Genomic DNA, 21,926 nt, shown 5'->3' with positions numbered 1-21,926 from the left:
ATATATAAACTGAGCTCGCAGGGGCTGAAGATGAAACCAAACAGATGAGGCTCCCACTGGTGGCTGTGCAAAAGGCGGGGGGTGGGCAGAGGCCGCTGCAGGGGGAGGGAGCCATGTGCCCCCTTCAGCCACCCCAGAGGGGCGCCCCAGGCCCCTGCATCCAGTAGCAGGTGGTACGGTGGCCTCTCCCCTCTGTTCACTCCCCTGGAAAACAGGGAAGCTGGACTGAAGACCTCTCCCGCCCCTCCCGTCCCACACAGTCCACGGCCTGTGAACCAGGGACACGCCCCACCCCAGGCAGCCACTGCGGGAGGCAAATGTTCCTGGGGTGGCCACCGTGACATCCATCACCAGCAGTGGCCAGGAGCCCAAGTGTGCCGTGGACATCGGCGCCTGTCAAGGTGCAGCTCCAGGCCCCAGAGCCAGCGTCCCCTGGGAACTGGTCATGACAGAAGCCTGGCTTCTCCCACCCACTGGAGGAGCCCTGGTGGGCAGAGTCCAGAAGCTTCTGCGGCACCACCAGCCCTGCCAGCCACTCTGACACCCACTTGTTCGCCGAGACACTCAGCTCTGGAGGGGCCACTTTGGAGACAGTCACTTGCTGGAGGTTTGACGAGGTGTTGCCGTCCCTGCTGGTGTTCTGTGGAAACTCGTTGGAGTTATTTTGAATGACAGGTCAACCTGTGATTCTACAAGATTCTGAGACACCGGGCTCAGGGCAGGCGGCGCTGAGGGGGTCGGAACAGAGGGCAGGGAGTCGTTAGCACAGGTAGCTAAGTGCTAATGAAGAGGGGGCGGGGGGGGATACCACGTTGTTGAGTGCACTCAACTCGGGACCGTCTCCTGCTCAGCCAAGAAGCTGCCGCCTCCCACGGCCCAGGGGCCCCTGGCGTCGCCCTGCCAAGGGGATGGACACCCACTCAGTGCGCGCCCCGTGGGCTCCCACGTTCTCGCCACAATGGCTGGCGGCTCTAGCAGCCCCTGGGCGCCTGAGCACAGCGCCAGCCTGCCAGGAACAGGCTGGGCCAGCCGGGTCGGGCAGGCGTGGAGAGTGGGCACCAGGAGTCAGACACCGGCCCTGTTTCGGGGCCTGAGGAAGACGAGACCGGACCTCTCTGAGAGCGGGGTCCATGGGGAGGAGACGTGGGCAGCCTGGGCTGCCTTCTCTTCTCGCCCAAACCAGTCCTCCCGCCAGACCTCATCCTCCTTCTCGGGTCCCCTGAATGCTCTTCTCACGACCCACAAGGACACCACTTCCAATGGCAACAGGACGATTGTCCGGGATGCGGGCAGGGCTGGGCACGCACGGAGCTTGGGAGGCGAAGGGAGGCTGGGGGCAAGGAAGGGGAGCTGTGGCCAGCACAGACTGACCCGGAGAAAGGGGGTCGGCTACACAGAAGGAGAGGATGGAGGCGTGAAGCAGGAGCCGCAGGTTTGGCGTCAGAAGGATCTGGGGCCCAGTCGGCCTGTCCCCACCGGGCCGTTAGCAAGTGCCCGGCTCCACACCCTCCCGCGTCAGCCCCGCATTAGGAGTGGCTGCAAAGGACAAGTGAAACAGGCATGAAGTGAAAAAGCTCTGGGTTTTTTTTCATTCTTTATGTAACCTTTCCTATTTCTGGACCACATTCTTGAAGCAGCTTCTAAATGTTCCAGGATGGAAGGGTCTGAAAACAGGTCAAAAACCTCAGCCGCTGGGGTGAGAAGGAATTTGCCCTGGGAGAGATGGACATTACTGCCGCTGGTTCCGAGATTACAGGGGAAAGACAAATAAAGAGTGAGGGGCACCTGGGGCTCCCTGTAATTTCTGTTCAGGGAAAGGGGTGACCTTGGCCTCCAGAGAGCTGGCGCTGTGCTCTCTCCCCAGCGGTTACCGACTAAAGATCTCAAAGCTGAGGTGCCTCTTAGGAAATCGGCTCAGGTGTCTTCATTTGACGGAAGGTTCAGAAGATGCGGAGTCACTGACTCAGGGGGGACCCGCACGGAGTCTTCCCTCCTTTCTACGGTGGAGACGAGCCTGCGACCCAGACGGCTCTCTGATTGCACTCAAACTCCCTCTGAACCTCATTCTGGTGGAGACGGAGCAAGAGGTTTGGAAGTGAGGCACCCGGGGACATGGGTCCAAGGACATCCGCAGGGACACTTAGAAGCGGGAGGCCACGAGAAACGATGAAAAACCCAGGAGGACCTTGCAGAGGGGACCGAAGGTCCGGAGAGTGGGCACCAGACGAGGAGGTCAAGGCACGTTTGCAAGTGTGAGAAAGGGGTCAAGTGTGTGTGTGTTCCCTGGGGTAAAGCTCAGAGTTCCAGGGGCAGCGAAGGAATCCTGGGGCAGGGCCCGCCATTCCCAGGAACAGCAGTGAATCGCGCACGGTCTGGAGCAACGCCATCTGTCCTCTGCCTGATCCCCACCGATGGTGGGGGGCCCGTGACCTCATAAACCTGCTGCCACCGTCGCTCTGAAGTTCACGTGTCTCCTGGTCAAAGTCAGACAGCATCCTGGCCCCACCGCCGGCCACAGCTCCCCCCTCCGGCCCCTGGAGGTCTTGGGCGGGATGACCGCACCATTTCCCATCCACAGGGGAGTCTGCTTTAATGCGAGGAAATGTCACATCCCGCCGGGACAGTGGACACAAATCCGACCCACGGGGGCACAACCGCATTCTAACTTCGGCTAAGGAGGGCACGGGCTTTCACCTGGGAATGACCCCTGTGAGCCTAATGCCTCTCTCTCCCATTGTCCAGACCTGTCCTACGCCTGGGCCTTCAATGACAGCCCTTTGGACGTCCAGGAGGACGGCCGACGGTTTGTCTCTCAAGAGACGGGCAACCTGTACATCGCCAAGGTGGAGCCATCTGACGTGGGCAACTACACCTGCTCCGTGACAAACGAGCGTGCGCAGAGGAGTGTGCGAGGCCCGCCCACGCCACTGGTGCAGCGGCCAGACGGTAAGACCGTGGGTGGTCTCGGGAACACCCCTGGTCCACAGCGGGAAGCTGGGGGGGTGGTCTGCATGCTTTCTGCCTCCCTCAGGGTCAGGTTTGCCACCGTATGGAGGAGCCGAGGGACAAGTCACAAATGCAGTGAAAATCAGGACTTCTCAAAAATACACCCCAAAATTCTACACCTGACCCACGTGGTACAGGGACCGTGACCCTGGGTGTGCTGTGCCGTCTTTCCTCTGGCTCAGGGGCCAGCTAACGTGTCTTTGCTCGGGGAGTATTTGGGGACTATTTTGTGACCCACACTGTGTGTCTGGGGGGTAGGTGTGTGTTCCCGTGTGGATACAGCCAGACTTACTAATTCGGTTAATATCTTTTCACGAACACTCGATACGGCTTTTCTCTAATGCCTTTCTTTTCCATGTTGGTGTTTTCGTTCACCTTTTATTTACCTGGCTGGCAGAGCAGGGCAATATTCACATCCCACCCAGGGAATCAGAGTGAGCCAACCTTAATTACGAGCATTGCAAAGAGGAGTGAAACCCAAGATTCCCACCGTTGTGGTCCTAGAAGTGCTGGCCGGCCCGCCTCTCAGGGCTTGCGGCTTAATCAGGTCTCCGCAGGGGTAAGATTTAGAGGGTAGAACACGTAAGGGAATCGTCCCAGTAGAGAACTCCCCGGGCTGGTCCTTTCATTAAGTATTCACAGTGGGGGGTGTACTGACAGAGAGTTCACAGTGCATTTCTCGATCAGACTCTGGGCTTGAAACGTAGTAATACCACGTGCAGTTTACCTCCTCTCTGGGGAGTTCAGATAAACCAAGAACATAGTGCTAATTATGGCTGCCGCAATTATGCAACTAGCTACGTGCAGGGAGTTCCTGGGATGGCGCTTTCGTGCAATAGTCACTCAGCATCCCAAAGGCTCGCGTGGTCCTGATTCAGAACTGTCCACGCGCTTTCCACAGAAGTCCAATGTCCCCTCTTCAGGGAGAGCTCTCGCCACGCCCGGAAGCTCGTGAGTGAGGCAATAACACGCTCAGAAATTCTACCCCGTTTTCCCACTTCTCTCTGTTTGCTCTTGGCTTCTGCTTCTCCCCTTCTTGGTTCCTTGACTCTTCCCGCATCTCTGTCCCCAGCACATCGATGGTGACAAGGGACCAGAGGCATTACACGTAGTCAAAGTACTTGCTCAGGAAATGTCAGATGTCAGGAAAATGAAAAATAGAAGGCCCACCCATTTAGTTGAATAACGTTATACTTTCCACCCCTCAACCATGGCCTTTCCGAATGTGCAGAATGACCAAGATCTTAGAAACGAGGCATTTCTATTTATACGTATTTGGTAATTTTTGCCTTTTGTGCTGTTGTACTGGCCACCAACAACCATTTATTTTAGGAACATATTACTGCAGTGTTGGGCACATAAGTAAAAAGATGACCAAGTTTTTGAAGAACCTCAGCTTGCCATTGGTTGAATTAATTACGCTAATGAGGCAAACCGAGGGACAGTGTTGTCCGTCACAGCTCATCTAGCAGGCGGCATATTTACGGTCATCAGACTGCAGTCTTCCTCTCGGCTTGGCTCGTGTCCACAGCTCCTCAGGGGACACTGAGAAACTGTAACACAAACATGTTCTTTAATATAAGTGCACGGCAGACTCGTGGAGCAGTAAAACCTGAATAAAGGACGCACGCACACTCACGGCTCTGTTGGCCCTGACTAGCACGGTTACTTCATAGGTTCTGCTGCAGAAAGGCTGATGTTTTGCATGCAGCCGACTCTGGCATTGCTCCCTGAAAATGTCTTTATTCCTGAGCCCACCTGGTCCCCGAGCCCACGCGGGGTCACGGAGCCGCACGTCCCTGAAGAGAAACTCTCGCGCCGACTCCGAAACACTTTAGATGCCAGGTGCATTCAGTTCTTCATCGGCGACGGGAATTCTCCTGAAGTGCGGCTATGGAAACCAAGGGGACGAGGGTGCCTCTTCCCTGACACTTGGCTGTGTCCCAGACATTTGTCAGGGGCGAGGGGAGTGACGGGTCCCTCCAACAGCATCGAGGCCTTTTCTGGCTTCCTGTCACTCATTGAAGCATAGAAAAGTATTGTTAACAGAAGGACAAAATAATCAGGGTGCGGTTCACGAAGCATCTGCTTCATGGAAAACTCCAGAAATGCTGCTCTTTTGATATTTAACAGGTGTGATGGGGGAATACGAGCCAAAGATCGAGGTGCGCTTCCCCGACCCGGCGCTCGCCGCCAAGGGCTCCTCTGTGAAGCTGGAATGCTTCGCCCTCGGAAAGTAAGGCTGTCTTGTTTTGGTTTGTTTCCTGGTGTTTTGAAAAAAAAAAAACTTTTTGTTACTCAAACATTGCTCTAAGGTAAATTGCCAAATAGATTTCAAAGGCTGGGGGAAAGTGGAACCTTCTGATTGGAATTCAAGCCAAATGCCTAACACTCTGCAAACGGCCGGGCTGCAACGCTCCCCACGGTTGCTGCTCTTTGCTCTGGTTGGACCCATGTAGGCAGCTGCCTGAGAGAGAGAGAGTGTGCTCGTGTGTGTAAGACGTGGGCAAGTCACTGAGCCCTGACACCCCTCGCCGCCCCGTGCCCCACCCACACGCACACGCCCCACCCCAGGGTGCCCTTGCTGAATTAACCAGCAATAACTGGAAAGGAAAACCTTGCATTGTGGTTTCCAGAATAAGACCGAGTAAGGGCCCCTGGTCACGGGGGACCATCAGAATGCAGGCAAAGCTGCCTCGAGTGGGGTGCTCCGTGAGACAGGTTTGGGGAGCTTCTGAGGCAGCCGAAGGTCTGCTGTTCCGCACACAGCGGTCAGGCATCTCTATACTTTCTGGGGAGGCCCACTTCACTGCCCACGGACACCAGCGCCCAAAGGACAAAGAGGCAGGCAGGTCAGATCTGCTGTTTCTAACGGCGGGTGCCCGCAGGCCAGGTCCCAGGTCCGGGTGAGGTCCCACGTCCCTCTCTCGCAGCCCCCCCACACTCCGTCCTCGCCCTGGGCAGGAGCGAGTCTGCTCTCTGCAGAACACGCCTTGAAGGGTAACAGACTCCGCTGCCACTATCTGCACCAAGGGCTCCCCGCCACGCCCAGTCTGTTCCCCGGTGGCCATGGCACTTGGAAGCAGGGATTTGCGGCCGAGCTGCGGGAGGCACCCTGTGCGGCCTTGTTCCCGTGTTTCCAGGAGGCGGTGCAAATTAGTGCTGGTTGGTGAGGCTTTTAGGTCCCGCTCCGAGTGTGCAATTTCACACCTTCTAATTTCCGGGGGCTTTATTTTTCACGTATTTAAGAGGCCACACTGTGTTTCCATGCTCACCCCATGGCGTTTGCCTAGTGGTTGTTGATTGACCAACTGAAAGTTTCTGTTTGCCTGCCCTTTAAGACACTATGGGCTTGGACCCTTTTCAAGCTTTCTCGGAATCTAAAGTTGCCAAAAAACACAAAACATTTGTCAGAAAAATGCTTGGAGACTTAGATGACTCATTTAAAAAGAAAACAGAAAAAGAGGGCCTCTGAGAAGAATATCAACAGCATTGTCTATCACGTGGATAGACTAAGGGACACGTGGATTCCTGAGATTTAAAAAATACTCATACATGATAAACGGCTAACAGTGATTAAAGCTGGTTCTCAAGAGTCCCACATAAAAAGTGTCGTTTGTTAAACCAGGTATAACTAAGAATTTATGTGATGTCTGTTAGTCTCACAATCGCCTGGGTCACACCGCCATCTTCTTACGTGTGAGAAGCGGAGGCTCAGCTGGGAGGAGCAACCCGGCCTGGTCCGCGTCTGCGAGGGGGTCAGAGCCAGGCACCCCGCCCCACTGGAGTTCACGTTCTGAGCTCCAGACGTCGGGCAGGTGGCTCGGACCGCCACTCTTGAGTCAGAGGAGGCAGATCCGGCCCCCCCTTCTTGTGGGTACTTTATGCGACCTCAGCAAGAACGTCTTGTTCTTCACAAGGAATCACGGGGACTCCACCCCCTTTGGTGGGACGATGACAGTGGGCACGACATGCCAGAAACTTGGCACCGGGCTTGGCATCCGGGTGGTAACTGTCCACCGAGTCACCTGCGGCCCAAGCCCCAGCCCCCCTCGCTCTCAGTGCAGCCAGCGGCCACGTCGGTGGGGGCGGCCAGGCCAGAAAGCGCCCCCTGGGATGGCAGGAGGCCAGTGCCCACCTCCCGGCCTCGGGCCCGTGGCCGAGCCACCAAGATGCAGGCACAGGCCGGAGGTCGAAAGGCCAGCAGATGAGGGGAACATTTGGCTCCTTGATATCGTCTGAATTGCTCACATATCAGATTCCTTAACTTTATTTATTTCTAAAACGTTCAAACCTACGGACATGTGGAAAGAGCAATACCCAGGTAATCCTGCCGAACCCCGTTTTAGTCCAGTTGGCCATGAAATTGAAGGGAGAGAGAAAGGAAAAAGGCGGAGTCAGGCTGTTCCGACCGACCCACATGGGGTTCATCAACCCGTGTGTGCTCCTGAGCCGGTCACGGGCCGGGAGAGGCCACTGGACGTCCGTGGGAGACATGGGCTGACCACCCGAACAGGACGAGTGAGGCCTCTGACTGTACGAGGGGAATCACTGAGAATTCTCGTGGAGAACTTAGAAATACATCAAACCGTCCCTTCTTGCTGGTTAAGCGCACAGTGATAGAAGCCATTGACGTGTTAAACATTGAGAACCGGTAAAACAGTAGACAGTCAAACCGATTGTGCTGAGAACCCTGGGGGTGCCTAACCTTGACCAAAGTAGGATTAGCCATATTCGACCCAGGAAAATTTGAGTCAGAAAAATAATGATTGAAAAGCTCTCACAATGATAAATCTGAAGTGTATGTTAAAAATAAGATTGATACCTTAATGTCCATTGTTAAAACTATGCATAATAAAACCCGCGTGACCCCCTCTCGGCCCAGGCTCCTGCGGTGAGCGACTTCCTCTCCACAGGGGATTGACGACCTTCCTGATCACAGACTGAACTCTCAGCTCTTCTCACCGTCTTAGCGGGGCAGACTCTCAACTAGCCGAGCTGTACACCAGTTGCTCTGTGAGACGCCCCGAGAAGCTTGGGGCGCTGGTGGGTGCGGACGCCACCTGGCAGACTGACAGACCAGCAGACCAGGCCCCTTTAGAAGAACAGCCAGGCCTGTGCACTGTCTGAAGAGACTAACCTGGCATCCTCCGTCCTTCCCCCGCTGCCCCACCAAACAGACGAACCCCTTCTCCTTTCTCCCCCCCCTTAAATTAGGAGCTTTGCCATCAGCGCTCCAGAGTGTAAATAGAGCCCGTGGCTGCCCTGAACGCCCCTGTGTATCTCAGAGCCTCTGCACGGAGGGCTGTACTCAGGCAGATGTGAGTCTCTGGGTTATTTTTTCTAATTTATGGAGGAAAAGAAACCCAGTAACTCTGAAGTCTCTCCACGGTGTTTGCAGGTGTTCTGGAACTGTCAGAGGACAGAGCCGCTGAGGTCTGCGTTTCATCTCACACCCGTGGTGTCTCTGTAGTCTGCACCCCGGGAAGCCGTGCAGGGTCCCCATGGGTTTGCAAGTCCGATAGGTGCGCTCAGATGCTCGTCTCAGCTGAGATCTCCAAGGCAGCGTTGAATGGAGGTGGTGAGAGGAGAGGTCCTTGTCTTATTCCTTATTCAATGTGAAAACAATCCATCTCTCGCCATCAAGAACGATGTCAGCTCTTTTTTTGGTACACATTCTTCAACAAGCCCAGGAAGCTCCCTTCTAGCCCCAGTTTGCTTTGAGCTTTTATTGTGACGGGTGTTGAGTTTTCCAACTGTTGTTTCTGTACCGATTGATATGGTCACGTAATTTTTTGTTGTTGCTCAGGAGTGGATTACTTAAATTAATTTGCAAATTTTGAGCCAGTCTTGCATACTTGGAATAAGGGCCATTTGATTGTGGTATATTAATCTTTCCAAACACTGATGTAGTTAATCTGTGAACATTTGTCCAGGATTTTTCCATCTATGTTAATGAGAGATGTTGGTCCGTAGTTTTTCTTTTCTTGAAACGTATTTCTCTTGTTTTGATATTAGGGAAACTCTGGCCTCATAGAAGAAATTAGAAATGGCTCTCTCTGCTTCTGTTTTCTGGAAGAGATTATAGATAATTATGATTTCTTTCTTATGTGTTTGGAGAATTCATCAGTGACTCTAACGGGGTCTGTGCTTTCTGTTTTGGAAAACTATTAATTATTTATTACACTTTTTTAGGAGTCCTAGGTCTATTCAGATGATTCATTCCCCCTGTGAGAAATTTGGTCATTTGTACTTCTCAAGAAAGTGGTTAAAATTTCATCTAAGTCATCTTTTTAATGTTCGGGGGTCAATAGTAATGAAGCGTTTTCCATTTCTAGTAGTAGTTGTGCCTTTTTTTTTCCGTGGGTTAGCGCAGCCTAGAGAAAAATCAACTTCATCGATCTCTTCAAAGAATCAGCACTTGGTTTTTGTCGATTTTCTCTGTTGGTTTCCTGTTTTCAATTACACACACTTAGGTCTCAACCAAATTATTCCCACATGAGCATGGAACACGCACCCAGTGAGACAGGACACAGGCAGATGGAGGCCAATGGCAGACCGAAGCAGGATCCGGGGTCCCGGGCCCCACAGCGGGCGGGGGGCAGGCGCAAACCCAGGGCGGGGCGGGACGCTGTGGGAGTCCCAGAAAAGCACAGTTTTCCGTGAAGCTTCACCACAAAGCAAAACACCACACAAACGAAACATGGAACAAAACGAAACACGCAGTGAGTTTTATCTGTTTGGTATTCCTGCAAACATGTTGAGAAAATTATAAAAATACAGGCAAACAAGAAGAAGAGAATAAAATTAGCTTTACACTTAATTTCTCCCCCAGAGCATAACTACTCCTAGTCTTTTGGTGCATCTTTAATTCTTCATTTTATTTCTAATACAATTATTATAACACAATGCGTATTCTTTTGAAAAATGCTTTTAAAAACCTTTAAGACACATATCACCACAAACATGTCTGCAGGTCACAACCAGACTCCACCCCTCGCTGGTATCGATAGTGAGGAATTCGGACCCTGTTTCGACCAGACTTCTTGTTTTCATTTTTTTGTTTCCGTGAATGATGATGTAATTAATGTTCTCGTGGCTACGTTTTGCCCAACTCCATGTGAACTTCTCAATCCACTTCGGGAAAAGTAGACTTACTGGGGGAAGGGGACGTTAACACCCTAAGCCTCCGGGAGTGAGCCTCCAGTTCTCCTGAGGAACAGTCCTGGGGGTCCACCCTCAAACCCGGGACCCCGCCCTCCAGCGACCCCTTTCGATCTCCCAGACACACAGTGAATCCAGCGTCAAACATCGGCTTTCATCTTTTTCTCAAAAGTAGAGCCTGGAATTTGACAGTGCTGTTTCTAAAACTTAACTAAGGCGGCAGGACGCACCCGAGGAGAACTCGGACCCTCTGGCCGCCGCCCCCGCCCTCTGGGCTGGCTGCCAGCACCTCTCCCACACCTGCCGTCTCACCTGTCTCATACTCGCGGTGGCAGGAGAGACCGACTTCATGTCCGAGTTGGACCTGAGCCAGAGGAAAGGAACAAACTCGCTTCCTCTTTCCAGCTGAACTGGGAACCCATCTCTAGACCCTGCATTGGAATTTGGAGGCACCTCAATATGTTAAAAAAAAACAAAACCTCTTTGACTTCACCGCCTGGCCAGTGGGAGAGAGGAGCTCTGTCCCCGCCCACGGGGGTTGAACACGCCAGCTCGTTAGGTGACAAACACATTTCCGGGCGCACATTACAGACCCGATTCCGTTCTGCAGCCGGGCAGTTCATGCCGGAGGCGCCAAGGACGGGAGCCACGAGCCCAGGCCTGTGATATGAGAAGACAGACTGTGCTTCACATCCATACATACTTTTTATTTCTGTGTGATGTTGGGCAGGTGCCCCCAACTCCCCTAGTCCAAAAAGTGAATCCCCATAGTTCTGCGTCTCACAGGGTCACGTGGTTCCAACGGAGCACAGAGCACACAGCCTGACACGCTCCGTGCTCCTCGAAGTGGTGGGCGTGTTCGGGTACAAGGATTAAACAGGACACATCTCGGCCGCTGCTTCCTTTATTTCTGCGTTCACCCATGTTTACAGTGATGAGCTGACCTCAGGCTGAGCCCTACGGATCCGAAGGTGAGCGCAGGTGCGGGACCTCACCTCCTCGGCCAAATTACCGTTTTCTCTACTGCAGAGCTGCATCGCGGTGCTGTGGCTGGGGAGGTGTTAACTTACAGTTAGGCCTGTGTGTAAGGTGGCAATACGACCTCCAGGGGGGCTGTGCAGTGGCCCCCTGGACTCCGACTTGCTTCTGGGGAGACCGGCTGAGGAGGTGAGCAGCAGAAACGGCCCGGTGAGCAGGCGGACGTGGGTGGGCTTTCACTGAGTACTTATTTCGTGCCCAACAGCCTGCAAATCCATTAGTAGTGATGGAAGTAGTAGTGGTGCCATTATTTTCATCATACAGCTGAGAAAACCCAGACAGTGCAGGTCGCTGAGGCCGGGTCGCTGAGCCTGAATGCGTCAGGACGGGCCGAGAGCCGGGCTGCGGCCCAGGTCCCACGGGCTGTGTCCTTGCAGGTGCGTCTCCTTGACACACGTACAGACGCTTCCCGTTCAGGGAAATGGGGCTGGAACTGCCAGCGCTTGGCTCTGTATGGACGCTGGACGTGCTTTTTCTCCAACACAACACTTCTTTTGGAAGTGAACTTTATTTAACAGTCTGTCCTACAATGCCCCAAAGAGGGGGAAAAAAAAAGAAGGATTAGGGAGAAGCTGTTAATTAACCGCTCAATGCTGGCGCTGAAGCAGCCCTGCCGGGCCTGGGAACAGTGTTCGGCGTGCAAACCAGCACCGACCTGACTGCGGTTTAAAGCAGCAGAAAGTGGCAATAGAGTCCTCAGGGACTCTTTGGACAGTAACAGGGCCTTCCTGTCCCCCTCTGGTCATCGCAGTAGTCAGCGATCTAGCGAGCCACAGCTCTGGTTCCAACTTCACAGTCTCACGGACAGTTCCTCCTCTGATCCCCCCTTTTTCGTGCCCACGTTGCCTCTGGTTGAAGGTGAGGGGAAGCTGAAATCCGGAGGTCCGGTGTCTGTGCCCTCTTGCTCAGTTTGCCTGTGTCTTTTTACCCAGCGTGCAAGTGCCACTGTCACCATGAGCAAGTCGTGGTGGCTTTTCTGGGGCTGCCAGCGGGGGTCTGACCCAGCAGGCGGACACTCTCCGATCACGAGGCTTCCCGAGGCAGGCCGGCGCGGTTGCTGCCGGGGCCCAGGGCCAAGACGACACTGAGATCGATCCTCGGACCAGGAACGCTGTCCCCTCTCCAGAGTGGTGAGATGCTTTTCTGCAGAACCTCGAATCTGCCCGCTGCACCCCCTCGGCCTTCCGTGTGCGGACGTTTCGGGCTGGAAAATGAAAGCGGCTGGTGGGGCCACTTGACACCCTGACAAAGGCCTTGGCTGGTTTTCTGACCCGGCCTCAGTCTCTCTGATTAGAAATGGCCACCGATGGTATTTTCAGAAACGAAGTTCAAGTGCAGAATAATCCCAATATGAGCATCTTAGAAAACAGGTTCTCTCTACCACTTTCTGGTTGAAAACTTGGTATGAGCTGGATTTCAGCTGCGGATAATGAGGCTTCACAAATCCGGGCGAGAAATAGAAGCTTTCTCAAATGCTCCTGGTAATGAAAATTCTATTTATGGGCTACAAGTCTGGAGTGGAAACACAGTTCCTCCCAGTGCGTGGAGGGCTTTAATTTAACTTCCAATTAAGGGTGAGCTAGGCCAGATGGTTAGAAAGCGTATCCCTGTCTTTGCCACAGTTAACAGGGCGCTCACTCGGGACAAGGTAAGGACCGGAGGACGGAGCCCAGGTCCTTGTCTAGGGCGACGCCGTGAGAAGCAGGAAACCAGGGGCTGGGGCAGAAAGGAAGGACGAGAGGAAGAAATGGCTGTGTGTCCGCTCTCTGGCCGTACTTCACAGGCCAGGAGCCCGCCTCGCAGCCTCGGCTTAGAACACAGGGAGCAAAGTAGGTGGGGCTGTGGCCGCGCTGCCTTGGACTCCGGGGCTCGTGGGGTCCTCGTCTGCGGTCAGGAACCCGCCGCAGTGAGCGCCGTGCTCCAGATTTGCTCTCTTTCCCGACGTTTGCATCAAGTAGGATTTTCATCTACATCCTATTTGCGAAGATTTTTTTTTAAAAAGAGGAAGGGGAAGAAATTGTCGCTGGCTGGGAATTGGACCCCAAATGGTGGATTTCAGCCATCAGAATGGCTGACCTCCTGACCCCAACGTTTGGAGAGACTAAACACTGATGTCCCCCTCCCTGCCCCCGCCGAAGCCCCTCGAAGACCCCCAGGGCCCGGCAGCCCCCTTCACGTGGCTTCAGAAAGGAGGTGTGAAAAGGAGACACTGCAGGTGTGGAGTGTCCTCACTGGAAGTGCCCGCCACCGGGGAGTGTGTGTGCGTCCTCGCTGGCCCCTCAGGGACCCTCCCCAGCCCCGGTGTGCGGGCTCCGGTGCCACGAGAACCACGCAGTCACAGTCAGCAGTGACGGGGCAACCCAGAACGGCCTTTCGGTCTTTATATAAATAAGAACTGGGGGGTCCTGCCAGACTGCCTGATTTCTTTATCCCCTTAGAAACTTGTTAACACGAAATACGGCCACACGACATCCTTGGTAAGACTCTCCGACTGAAAAATGAAGTTACCGTTTGCGTGACTATTCTTTGACAGTGTAGTTGCGCTGAGAGTTCTAAACTACCTGAAACACGACACCCAGACTAATGCGCCGCATCTCTGAACCCTACAATTCAATCACACAGACAGAGAGGAGCCTGTGAACGCCGGAACCCAGGCATCAGAACCTACCGGTCAGGACCTTTCGGACCCAAACAGCAGGACTGTGACTCAGAAAAGCTTACTCCCCAAAGACAATTAGTCCAGCACGGGCCTCGCTCGCTCTGTGCGAGTGAAGAAGTCCATGCTTCTCTCCCCGGCGATGTTCGCCTTGGCACCAAGGACCTCTCTCTACCTGTCCTGGAGACCATCACCCAGAAGCCCCCGTGCACCCCGCTGTCGGAGCCAGTCCCCCCACGGGAGGCTTCCCTCCAGAATCTCGGCCCGAGCGGCTCCAGCTGGATGCCTGGCTGTCTGACGGGCGACCCTGGTTCCCGTGGTTGGCCAGCCACGGCGGCCACAGGCAGAGAGGCCTCTCGGGGCAGGACCTGAAGTCAGAGGTGCAGGGAGCCCAGGTCCAAGGAGGGTCAGCCCCGGCAGCTGGAGGGTGACTGTCGCCAGAGGTGCTGGGGTTGAGCCTCGAGGAAGGGAGTGTGGGGATCTGGAGGCTCAGGCGCCCAGGTGGGGGCGGTGCTGACATTCCCTCCTGCACAGCTGCCACGGGGAAGGGCCACCAGGAGCAGACAGGCCAGGACACTCCTGAGGGAGCAGGGCGTGTCCAGAGAGGCTGGCGTGGCTTCCCTGGGTTCTTTTATTGTGGGGGCCGGGGAGCAGGGTTCCGAAGAGTCGAGATGGGTGGACTTGTTCTCTTTGCTCCCACTTAAGTACGCAGGTCCCCCCGAAATGGAGACTCACCTCCTGTAGAACCACAAAGGGCAATGCTGTCAGAGGGGCCTTGCAGCGGCTCTGGGGTCTGCCTGGCTTGGCTCGGTCGGGCGCTGGGAGAGGTGGTGGGACCGTTGGGACACGCTCCCCCAGGCGCCCCGCCTGGCACAGCGCCGGCTGGGGCCGCACTAGCTGTTCCTGTGACGTCCTGCGGTCACATCACTAAATGTCAGGACATTATTAAATGTCCTGTTACTGGCTCAGAGGTTCAGGCAGATGCCTTAAAAGGTGACCTTGGTCTCCACCATCAAAATAAAGGACGCTTATGCACGCGAGTTGCATAAGCGTGGGAAAACGCTCTCTACTCAAGTTCAGGTTTGTCCGAGTGCCGGAGATCTGAGGCTTTCCCACTTGGGGACTTGGCATGTCCCTGCCACACAGACACGCTGTCAGGAGATGGAGGGTCACATAGTCAGAGGTGTGTCGGAGCCTCTGCTTTTCTCTTTGTAAATAAATTTGCTTAGAACTCGTCATTGCGCGGGTCGTATGCGCACATAGTAGGGAAAGGATGGAAAATCGAGATAAACAGAAAGTGGAAACAAACAGACATTCGAGCCCAGAAGAAAGGAAGTGCTGCCGGTTCACGGATGCAGGACACACGTTTACAGTAACCGGGTAGAGCTGCACACACCACAGAATTCCTCAGACTCGGTGACGCTCCTTCCGAGCAAACGCATTTTCCTTCGAACTCCGCTCTGTTCGTGCCGGTTCGGTCGGTCCTGCAATGCACGGCCGGGGAGCCGTTATCGGAAGTTAGCCGTCGGCAGGCATGTGCCATTTTGCTAACCTGTCAGCCTAATTTGGGGGTAAGTGGCAAGGCTTTTTAAAAGGACAGAAACTAAATGTATGATCGTTGTGATTTTATTTCGTGTTGAAGTTCAGTTTGCGTTTGTAGCCGTCTGGTGAGTTCTGAGACAAACGATGGCATCGAACACCGAAGGAGGGCTATGTTTTCTGACAAATGGGCGAGAGCCCACGTATCATTGTCTATGTTGACGGCATGTTTGGTGTGCACGCGAGATCACCATCTCCAGCCGGTACAACACTCCCGGAGCATTACCGGTGTCCGTGTTTCCTGTGAAGCTGCTCGGGGTCGCCCTGCAGGTGTCCGTGGCGGCTTCCCGGCGCGGCCGCTGCAGGTCTGCCAGCCCCTCGGTGTGCGGGCAGCATCTCCCCCACCTCGCTTCCCTCGACTCGAAGAAGCTGATGCTTTTGCAAAGCTGACAACTGGGCTTCATGAAAATGATTCTGTCCTTATTGTTCACGTAAAATGCATTCAGAACATGGACATTTAGCTCACCTGACAGTCGCTCAGGGAAGGAAGACTGCTTGGCCAGGAGGAAAGGAAAGAGGTCAAGGAAAATCGGTCGGGACAGATTTTACGAACGCTTCATTTGTTAGGAAATATCGTCCGTGTGTAATTTTATTTATAGCCTGCATTATAATGTTTCCTTGCATCAAACCTGTAAAATGAGGCCTTCTCCTCCACAGATTTTTAAAGCCATTCTTTACTGTTAGATATTAAGTTTACATGTTAAAAATATATTTAGTGTTACACTAAACATATCGGATATATGACATTAAGCTAAATCCCTGTAAGTGAAGAAACTCTTTGCAAATTTGTTTCAATGGGAGACAGGGCACGATGCCATGTTATCTCTTATGTTATTGTTGTTTTCCTTTTATCTGAACGGGGTGACAGGTGCACTTTTCAGGGTCGTAGAGCATGTGCCCCCAGTGCACAGGGGTCCACGACACTACTGCCCCCCATAACCTCACTCACCCACCGCCCCCCTGCCAGCACCGGCTTAGCTTTAGCAGGATCTGAATTGTTTTCTCAGAATCTGCAAACGCAGAGGGAACTTGCCAGCGTCTCCTGAACACGGTGTTTAAATTGATACACTGTTGCGACTCTCGCCGCAGCTTCAATAAGTGTCCCCATGGTCAAAATCCACAAATGCACTTGTTCCCTACTGCTTGTTTGTGGCATGTTGACAGCAGTGTGTCAGCTGCCTGAGGGCGCAGGACCAGTCTGGTTCAGTCCCTGCCTTGTCCCCTGGCCACTGCATGTGTGTGACAGAGTGCTGGGCGACCGTGAGGGGAACGAGCGTGTGCTGTGTGACTGAAACCCAGCCTCCATGTGATCGATTAATTGGATTTTTTCCCTGGGAGTTGTTTTGAAGGACGCTCTGCTGTTGCCTGCTGTCGCGAGGCTGAGCCGGACTGTGTTCTAATGAGGTGTACCTGTTCAGTCCAGTCCCCGACATTAGTTGGAGGAGGTTGGATGGAAGCCCGTTGCCAGGGAAAGTCAAGTACAGCAAATCCCAGGCTACCCTTGAAATCCCGAACTTTCAACAGGAAGATGAAGGCTTCTACGAGTGCACGGCGGGCAACCCGCGCGGGAGGAACCGAGCGAAGGGCCACCTCCTGTTCTACGGTGAGCTGCCGGGGGGGCAGGGGGTGTACGGGGCACCCGGGGAGCCCCAGCCACTGGTGAAGGCCCTGGGTGCACTGTGGGGGCCACCTGTGGGGTAGGGTGCGAAACACGACGGTTAGAAGGGGGCAATGGCCTTTCCTGAGTCTCGACTCTGATCCTGGCCAGGGCTGGGCATCCCGTGTCCGATCAGAGCTGCCTGGACAACGGCGGCAGTGTCGCAGGGGCAGGCATTCACAACCCCCTGAGTTCCCGTCCAACTGGCAGCCGCAGCCTAGGGGGTCGTAGTCACGCAGGAGTTCCGGGGGAATTAGAAAACCTGGGGGAGGGGCAGTCACAGAAGGTTTTCAGTGTCCACTTCCCCTCCCCAGGGGTTCGTCTACCCGCAGGTCTGAGGCCGGGAAGCAGGGTCACCACTTCACTCAAAACACACGCTTGCCTCCACGGCCTCACTCCCCCACGGACCCCAGAGAGCCGGGGAGACACGTGGGGTCTGAACGCCGTCTTTCCGCCTTCTCTCGTCCAGGCCAAGCTCAGCGCTTGCATTAGATTCACCCCAGCATTATCCGAATGTTTGGTGCTTTTAAAAATAGTCTTGACTTTGTTAAATTTAATATATCTCTACTAGAGAACTTTTAGAACCCGTATTTACACATGGCCCAAAATAGTTCTCTATATCACATGCTAGTATGTGACATGTTAATAATCATTAGTAAAGTCATTGGTGAAAAAATGTACTTTTTGATAACTAGCAAATCTAAGGCATTGCCGGTCCCCATAGGAATGCCGGAGGGTCTTCTGGGAAGGACACCGCCCTGGGTCATGCTAGTCCCCATTCCCTTCGAGACTGTCACTTTTAACCTGGGGTGAAGACCACTATTTTATAAATAGGACACGATTCCCGTCTGATTACTTCTCTAGAGCTGTGGCAATGCAGATACACATATGTGTATATATGCTACTTATATGTGTGGCAATGCTAATATATAATATATAGAGATATATAAATATTTTATATATTAGTATATATTCTTTTCAGTAGCTCCTGCTACTTAACAGAAAGTCTTTGGAATTTAGCATCTCCTGTAAATAAAATAATGATGTAACTGGGACTTTTCAAGTGGCACCAAGTGTTCTAGGTCTGGCTAGTTTTTAATGGATGACTCACTTTTCTAATAAGTAGACGGAGATGTAACCAAGAGACCAAGCAGGAAACGAAGGCATCTGCACATTGGAAACCAGTAATAAAGCACTTGCTTCTGCAGGGCGCCTCAACCATCCCCTTACAGGGCACTTCCGTGAACCCCACCCCCGTCATCCCCACGGTAACGAGATGCAGAGTAATGTTCAGGGCTGCGATGGGCGAGAAGCCTCCGGTGAACCGGGCCAGGTCTCACGGGCAGCGCAGCGGTCAGGTCTGAGACCAGAGCTCTGCATGGGCCTCTGAAGCAAGGCCCCTCCCCCTGCCCTGGGTCCCCGGCCCCTTCCCGAGGTGCCTTCCCACCACCACGTCGGTGCCGGAAGAGCCGCCCCACACCCTGCCCCTTTCCGTGAGTGACAGCAAGGAGCCTGGCACTTTAGCGTACCTGCTGCATCTCGCCTCTCTGCTGCGTAGAACTTTCTCAGGCTGGAAAGCGAGGCTCCGGACAGCACGTGCCCAGGGCCAAGGTGCTGGAGCAGGAGGCCGCTGGGCGGGTTCTCAGTCCCCGACTCGAGCTTTGAGACGGTGGGCCGTCACCTCGCTAAAACGCAGCGCAGTTCGTGCTGGATGTGCGCATCGGGCGACTGAGCTTAGTTACGTCTGACAAAGACACTTCCGTTTAGTTAGCTCAGATCAAGTATAAGCAATGCTCTTTGCCCCCGAGGGGTTCAGACTTGGTGTACGTTCTCTAAGTTAACCTCTATGCTGACAGCACGGAATTATGATCTGGTCTCGCTCTGCACTCGGACCCTCTCCCTCAATGCCGAGTTGTCACATGTGTGCAGCGGCGCAGTGACAAAGGACAACCTCTGTCTGGTGCTGAGGCCCACCGGTGTCCTCCCTGGGATCTCGGACGCCCCACGTCCAGGCCCTGGCATTTCCAGGGCTTCTCGGCCCACTCAGCCTTCCCCTCTGCTCACTGCGGCGGGGCCGGGGGCAGAGCAGGGTGCCTGGAATAACTGACGCGCCGGACCGCTGTCTGCCTCTCTCTGCAACAGCCCCTCCGGAGTGGGAGCGGACGATTCAGAACGCACACCTGTCTGTCTACGGCAGCCTGCACTGGGAGTGCCGGGCCCGCGGGAGGCCGCGCCCCTGGTACAGGTGGCTGAAGAACGGGGAGCCCCTCCGCCCACAGGTGAGCACAGGTGTCGACGGCAGCAGCTGGCCGACTCTGGAGGGGCGTTTTCTCGCTAACGGGGACAGCCGGCAGTGACGAGATGTTTAGCAGGTGCCAGGGAATGCGACAGACTCTGCAGACACATTAACTTATGAAATTCTTAAGCTAACTCAGAGGAGCTACTCCTACCATCCCCTGTTCTCCCACTGAGAACACGGGGGTGGAGAAGGCAGGCACCTTGCACGGTCCGGTCCCATACTGTCTGGATGGGGGGTTCACATCCAGACATCGCCGCCATCATCGACAGCACCCTCAGGGTCCCCGTAAACGTGGACTGAAACGTCTCCCAGGGATGGGCCGAGTTCCATGTCCCCCATGCCTGACTCTGGGGTGTCCTCGTGACCACCGCAGGAGAGAGATGGGAGTACTGTTCACGTACATGAATGAAGAAAACCGGTTTTAGGGAAGGTCAGTCTCTTGTCCGAGGCCACGCGGAGCCAGGCCAGGTTAGAATCGGCGCTCTACACGCGGGCTGTTTGGGGCCCGGCGCCTTGCTCCCGTGGGGACTAACGATCGTCTCTGACCCCACGGGAGGGTGGAGAACCCCGGCCCTGCCCTGCACCTTCCGGTCTCCACAGGGAAAATGAGACAGGGCTGCTCTGCCCCTCACATTATCCAAACAGTCGTGTGGATCCCCATCTTACTTTGTGCACAAAGCACAGCCGGGGACACACACACGTCTGGTGTTTAGAAAAGGGAGCAGGGATGGGCTTTGTTGCGGTGGTGCCTCCGTGGGTGCCCTGCACACGGTGCACCCTCCGGGGCCTGTTGTCCCTCTGCAGAGGGCGGTGACGGGGACCCTGTGACGCTCAGTGCACTGGAAACAGCAGCGCTACACCCCAGACGGCGCTCTGTGGCTGAAGGACACTTGAGAGCTGACCGGCGGGAAAGCCAGCTCCTCCTGCTTATGGCTCAGTTAGAAGTGTCCGGTGGCTGCGTTCAGGTCTTTCTGACGGAAAGGCGTCCATGCTCCATGCTATTTCTACCCCGCACAGCAGAAACTCGACACAGATTTTAGGCAGATAATGCCAGTTTTCAAAGAACTGTGAAAACCTGAAGGATACTAATTACTAAAATTGCACTAGGCATATTTCCATTGTTTTCACCTCGGAGAGCTGCCGGGGGTCTCTCGGTGGCTCCAGTACGTCTCCATCAGCATCAGCTCTCACGGGGTCTCGTCAATGGCATGGGGGTTTCCTGGTGAGTTGTTCTGATTGAGAGGGTGCCTGCGTTCATGTACTAGCCTCTCGACATGTCTTCTCTTTTGATTAGGAAAGAATTCAAATAGAAAATGGGACACTTATCATAACTGTGCTGAATGTGTCAGATTCTGGCGTCTACCAATGTGCTGCTGAAAACAAATACCAGATAATTTATGCAAATGCAGAATTGAGAGTATTAGGTAAGTCACTCATTTATAACCAAAAGATTCAACATGACATTTTAGCAAGCTGTGATTAAACATAATCTGAACCCAATTTTCCTGTAAATTAGAGGTTGCCTTCCCTTGAAATAATGGGAAATGTCTCAGTTAGCTTTTTAAAAAATGCAGGTGATTATGTTTCTGTGTGGGAAACCCGTCAGGGCTCCAGGGGGGGTCCCAACACTGGGGCCACCAAACCGGAAGCAGCTCCTCCGGAGCCGGTCAGAGCTGAGGTTTGAATGCAGCTCAGAAAGTGCTGAGCACCAGCGATGCTCGCAGCTGCGAAGACAACCCTGAGGAAAGGGGACTTCGCTTTCCGGTGGCTTCCCAAACAGGGGTTCATTTGACCTCTAAACGAGGAGTTTGGCGAGACAGCTGAGCTGAGGCATGCGGGCACCTCGATGCTGTCGTTCCCTCAAGGTCCCCATGTGCCTGTGGCCTCATGGTTCCAGAGAGGCTGCTGGAGCTCCTGACATCAAGTCCATGCTCAAGGCAGGAGAGACAGAGGCAACAGCACTGACCCTGTCGATCTCCTTTGTCAGAAGAACAGCTTTTCGCCCGAATCCTTCCAGCACACTCCTTCCGTGACACTGAGTGCCTGCCCATGACCATGGCGAGGGTTTGGTGGAGGCCTCGCTGAGTCACCCTGCTTTCCTACCACAAAGGGTGACTCATCCTTTCGACAAACGTTTATTGAGTATTTACATAATGCCGGAGATGGGGCCACGGTGGGGAAGGAGATGAGCACACTCCCTGCCCTTAGGGCTCCTGGGACGTAGGGAGGGGTAGGGACGGATGATGGGACGGGCACCATGCAGTTCTGGAGCTCAAGTCAGTGCGTTCAGGTGATAACCACCAGCTGCCCGGAGTCCCCCTCGGAGAAAGAGCTGTGGGCAGGAGCCCTGGGGACAGGCTTCTCAGGACAAGGGACGTGGCCTTGGAGAGCTCAGTGAGTAGAGAGGCAGGATGTGCAGAGGACCTCGGCGGAGCCGGGCCTAGAGACTGAAGGAACGAGGGGTGTCCCCTCTGACCTTGACGCCACGGAACAGGCTGTTGTTCTGT

At 54.3% G+C, this 21,926-nt stretch overlaps 1 protein-coding gene across 1 annotated transcript in view; it reads left to right on the top strand.

The window, feature by feature from the left end:
* The window catches only part of LOC119036656 (contactin-6), a 120,169-nt gene that overhangs the window by 45,455 nt on the left and 52,788 nt on the right, over window positions 1-21,926 (top strand). The window contains exons 9-13 of the mRNA XM_053669291.1: window positions 2,743-2,946; window positions 5,140-5,242; window positions 16,882-17,066; window positions 19,263-19,399; window positions 20,714-20,843. Of these exons, the coding sequence (XP_053525266.1) occupies window positions 2,743-2,946; window positions 5,140-5,242; window positions 16,882-17,066; window positions 19,263-19,399; window positions 20,714-20,843 (759 nt within the window). The remainder of the gene's footprint in view (window positions 1-2,742; window positions 2,947-5,139; window positions 5,243-16,881; window positions 17,067-19,262; window positions 19,400-20,713; window positions 20,844-21,926) is intronic.

Source organism: Artibeus jamaicensis, unplaced genomic scaffold (assembly GCF_021234435.1).
Source record: "Artibeus jamaicensis isolate MK-2021 breed Jamaican fruit bat unplaced genomic scaffold, CSHL_Jam_final contig_519, whole genome shotgun sequence".
Taxonomy (NCBI): Eukaryota; Metazoa; Chordata; class Mammalia; order Chiroptera; family Phyllostomidae; genus Artibeus; species Artibeus jamaicensis.
The sequence above is the reverse complement of the archived record's forward strand: the minus strand, read 5'-3'. Positions and strand labels throughout refer to the sequence as shown.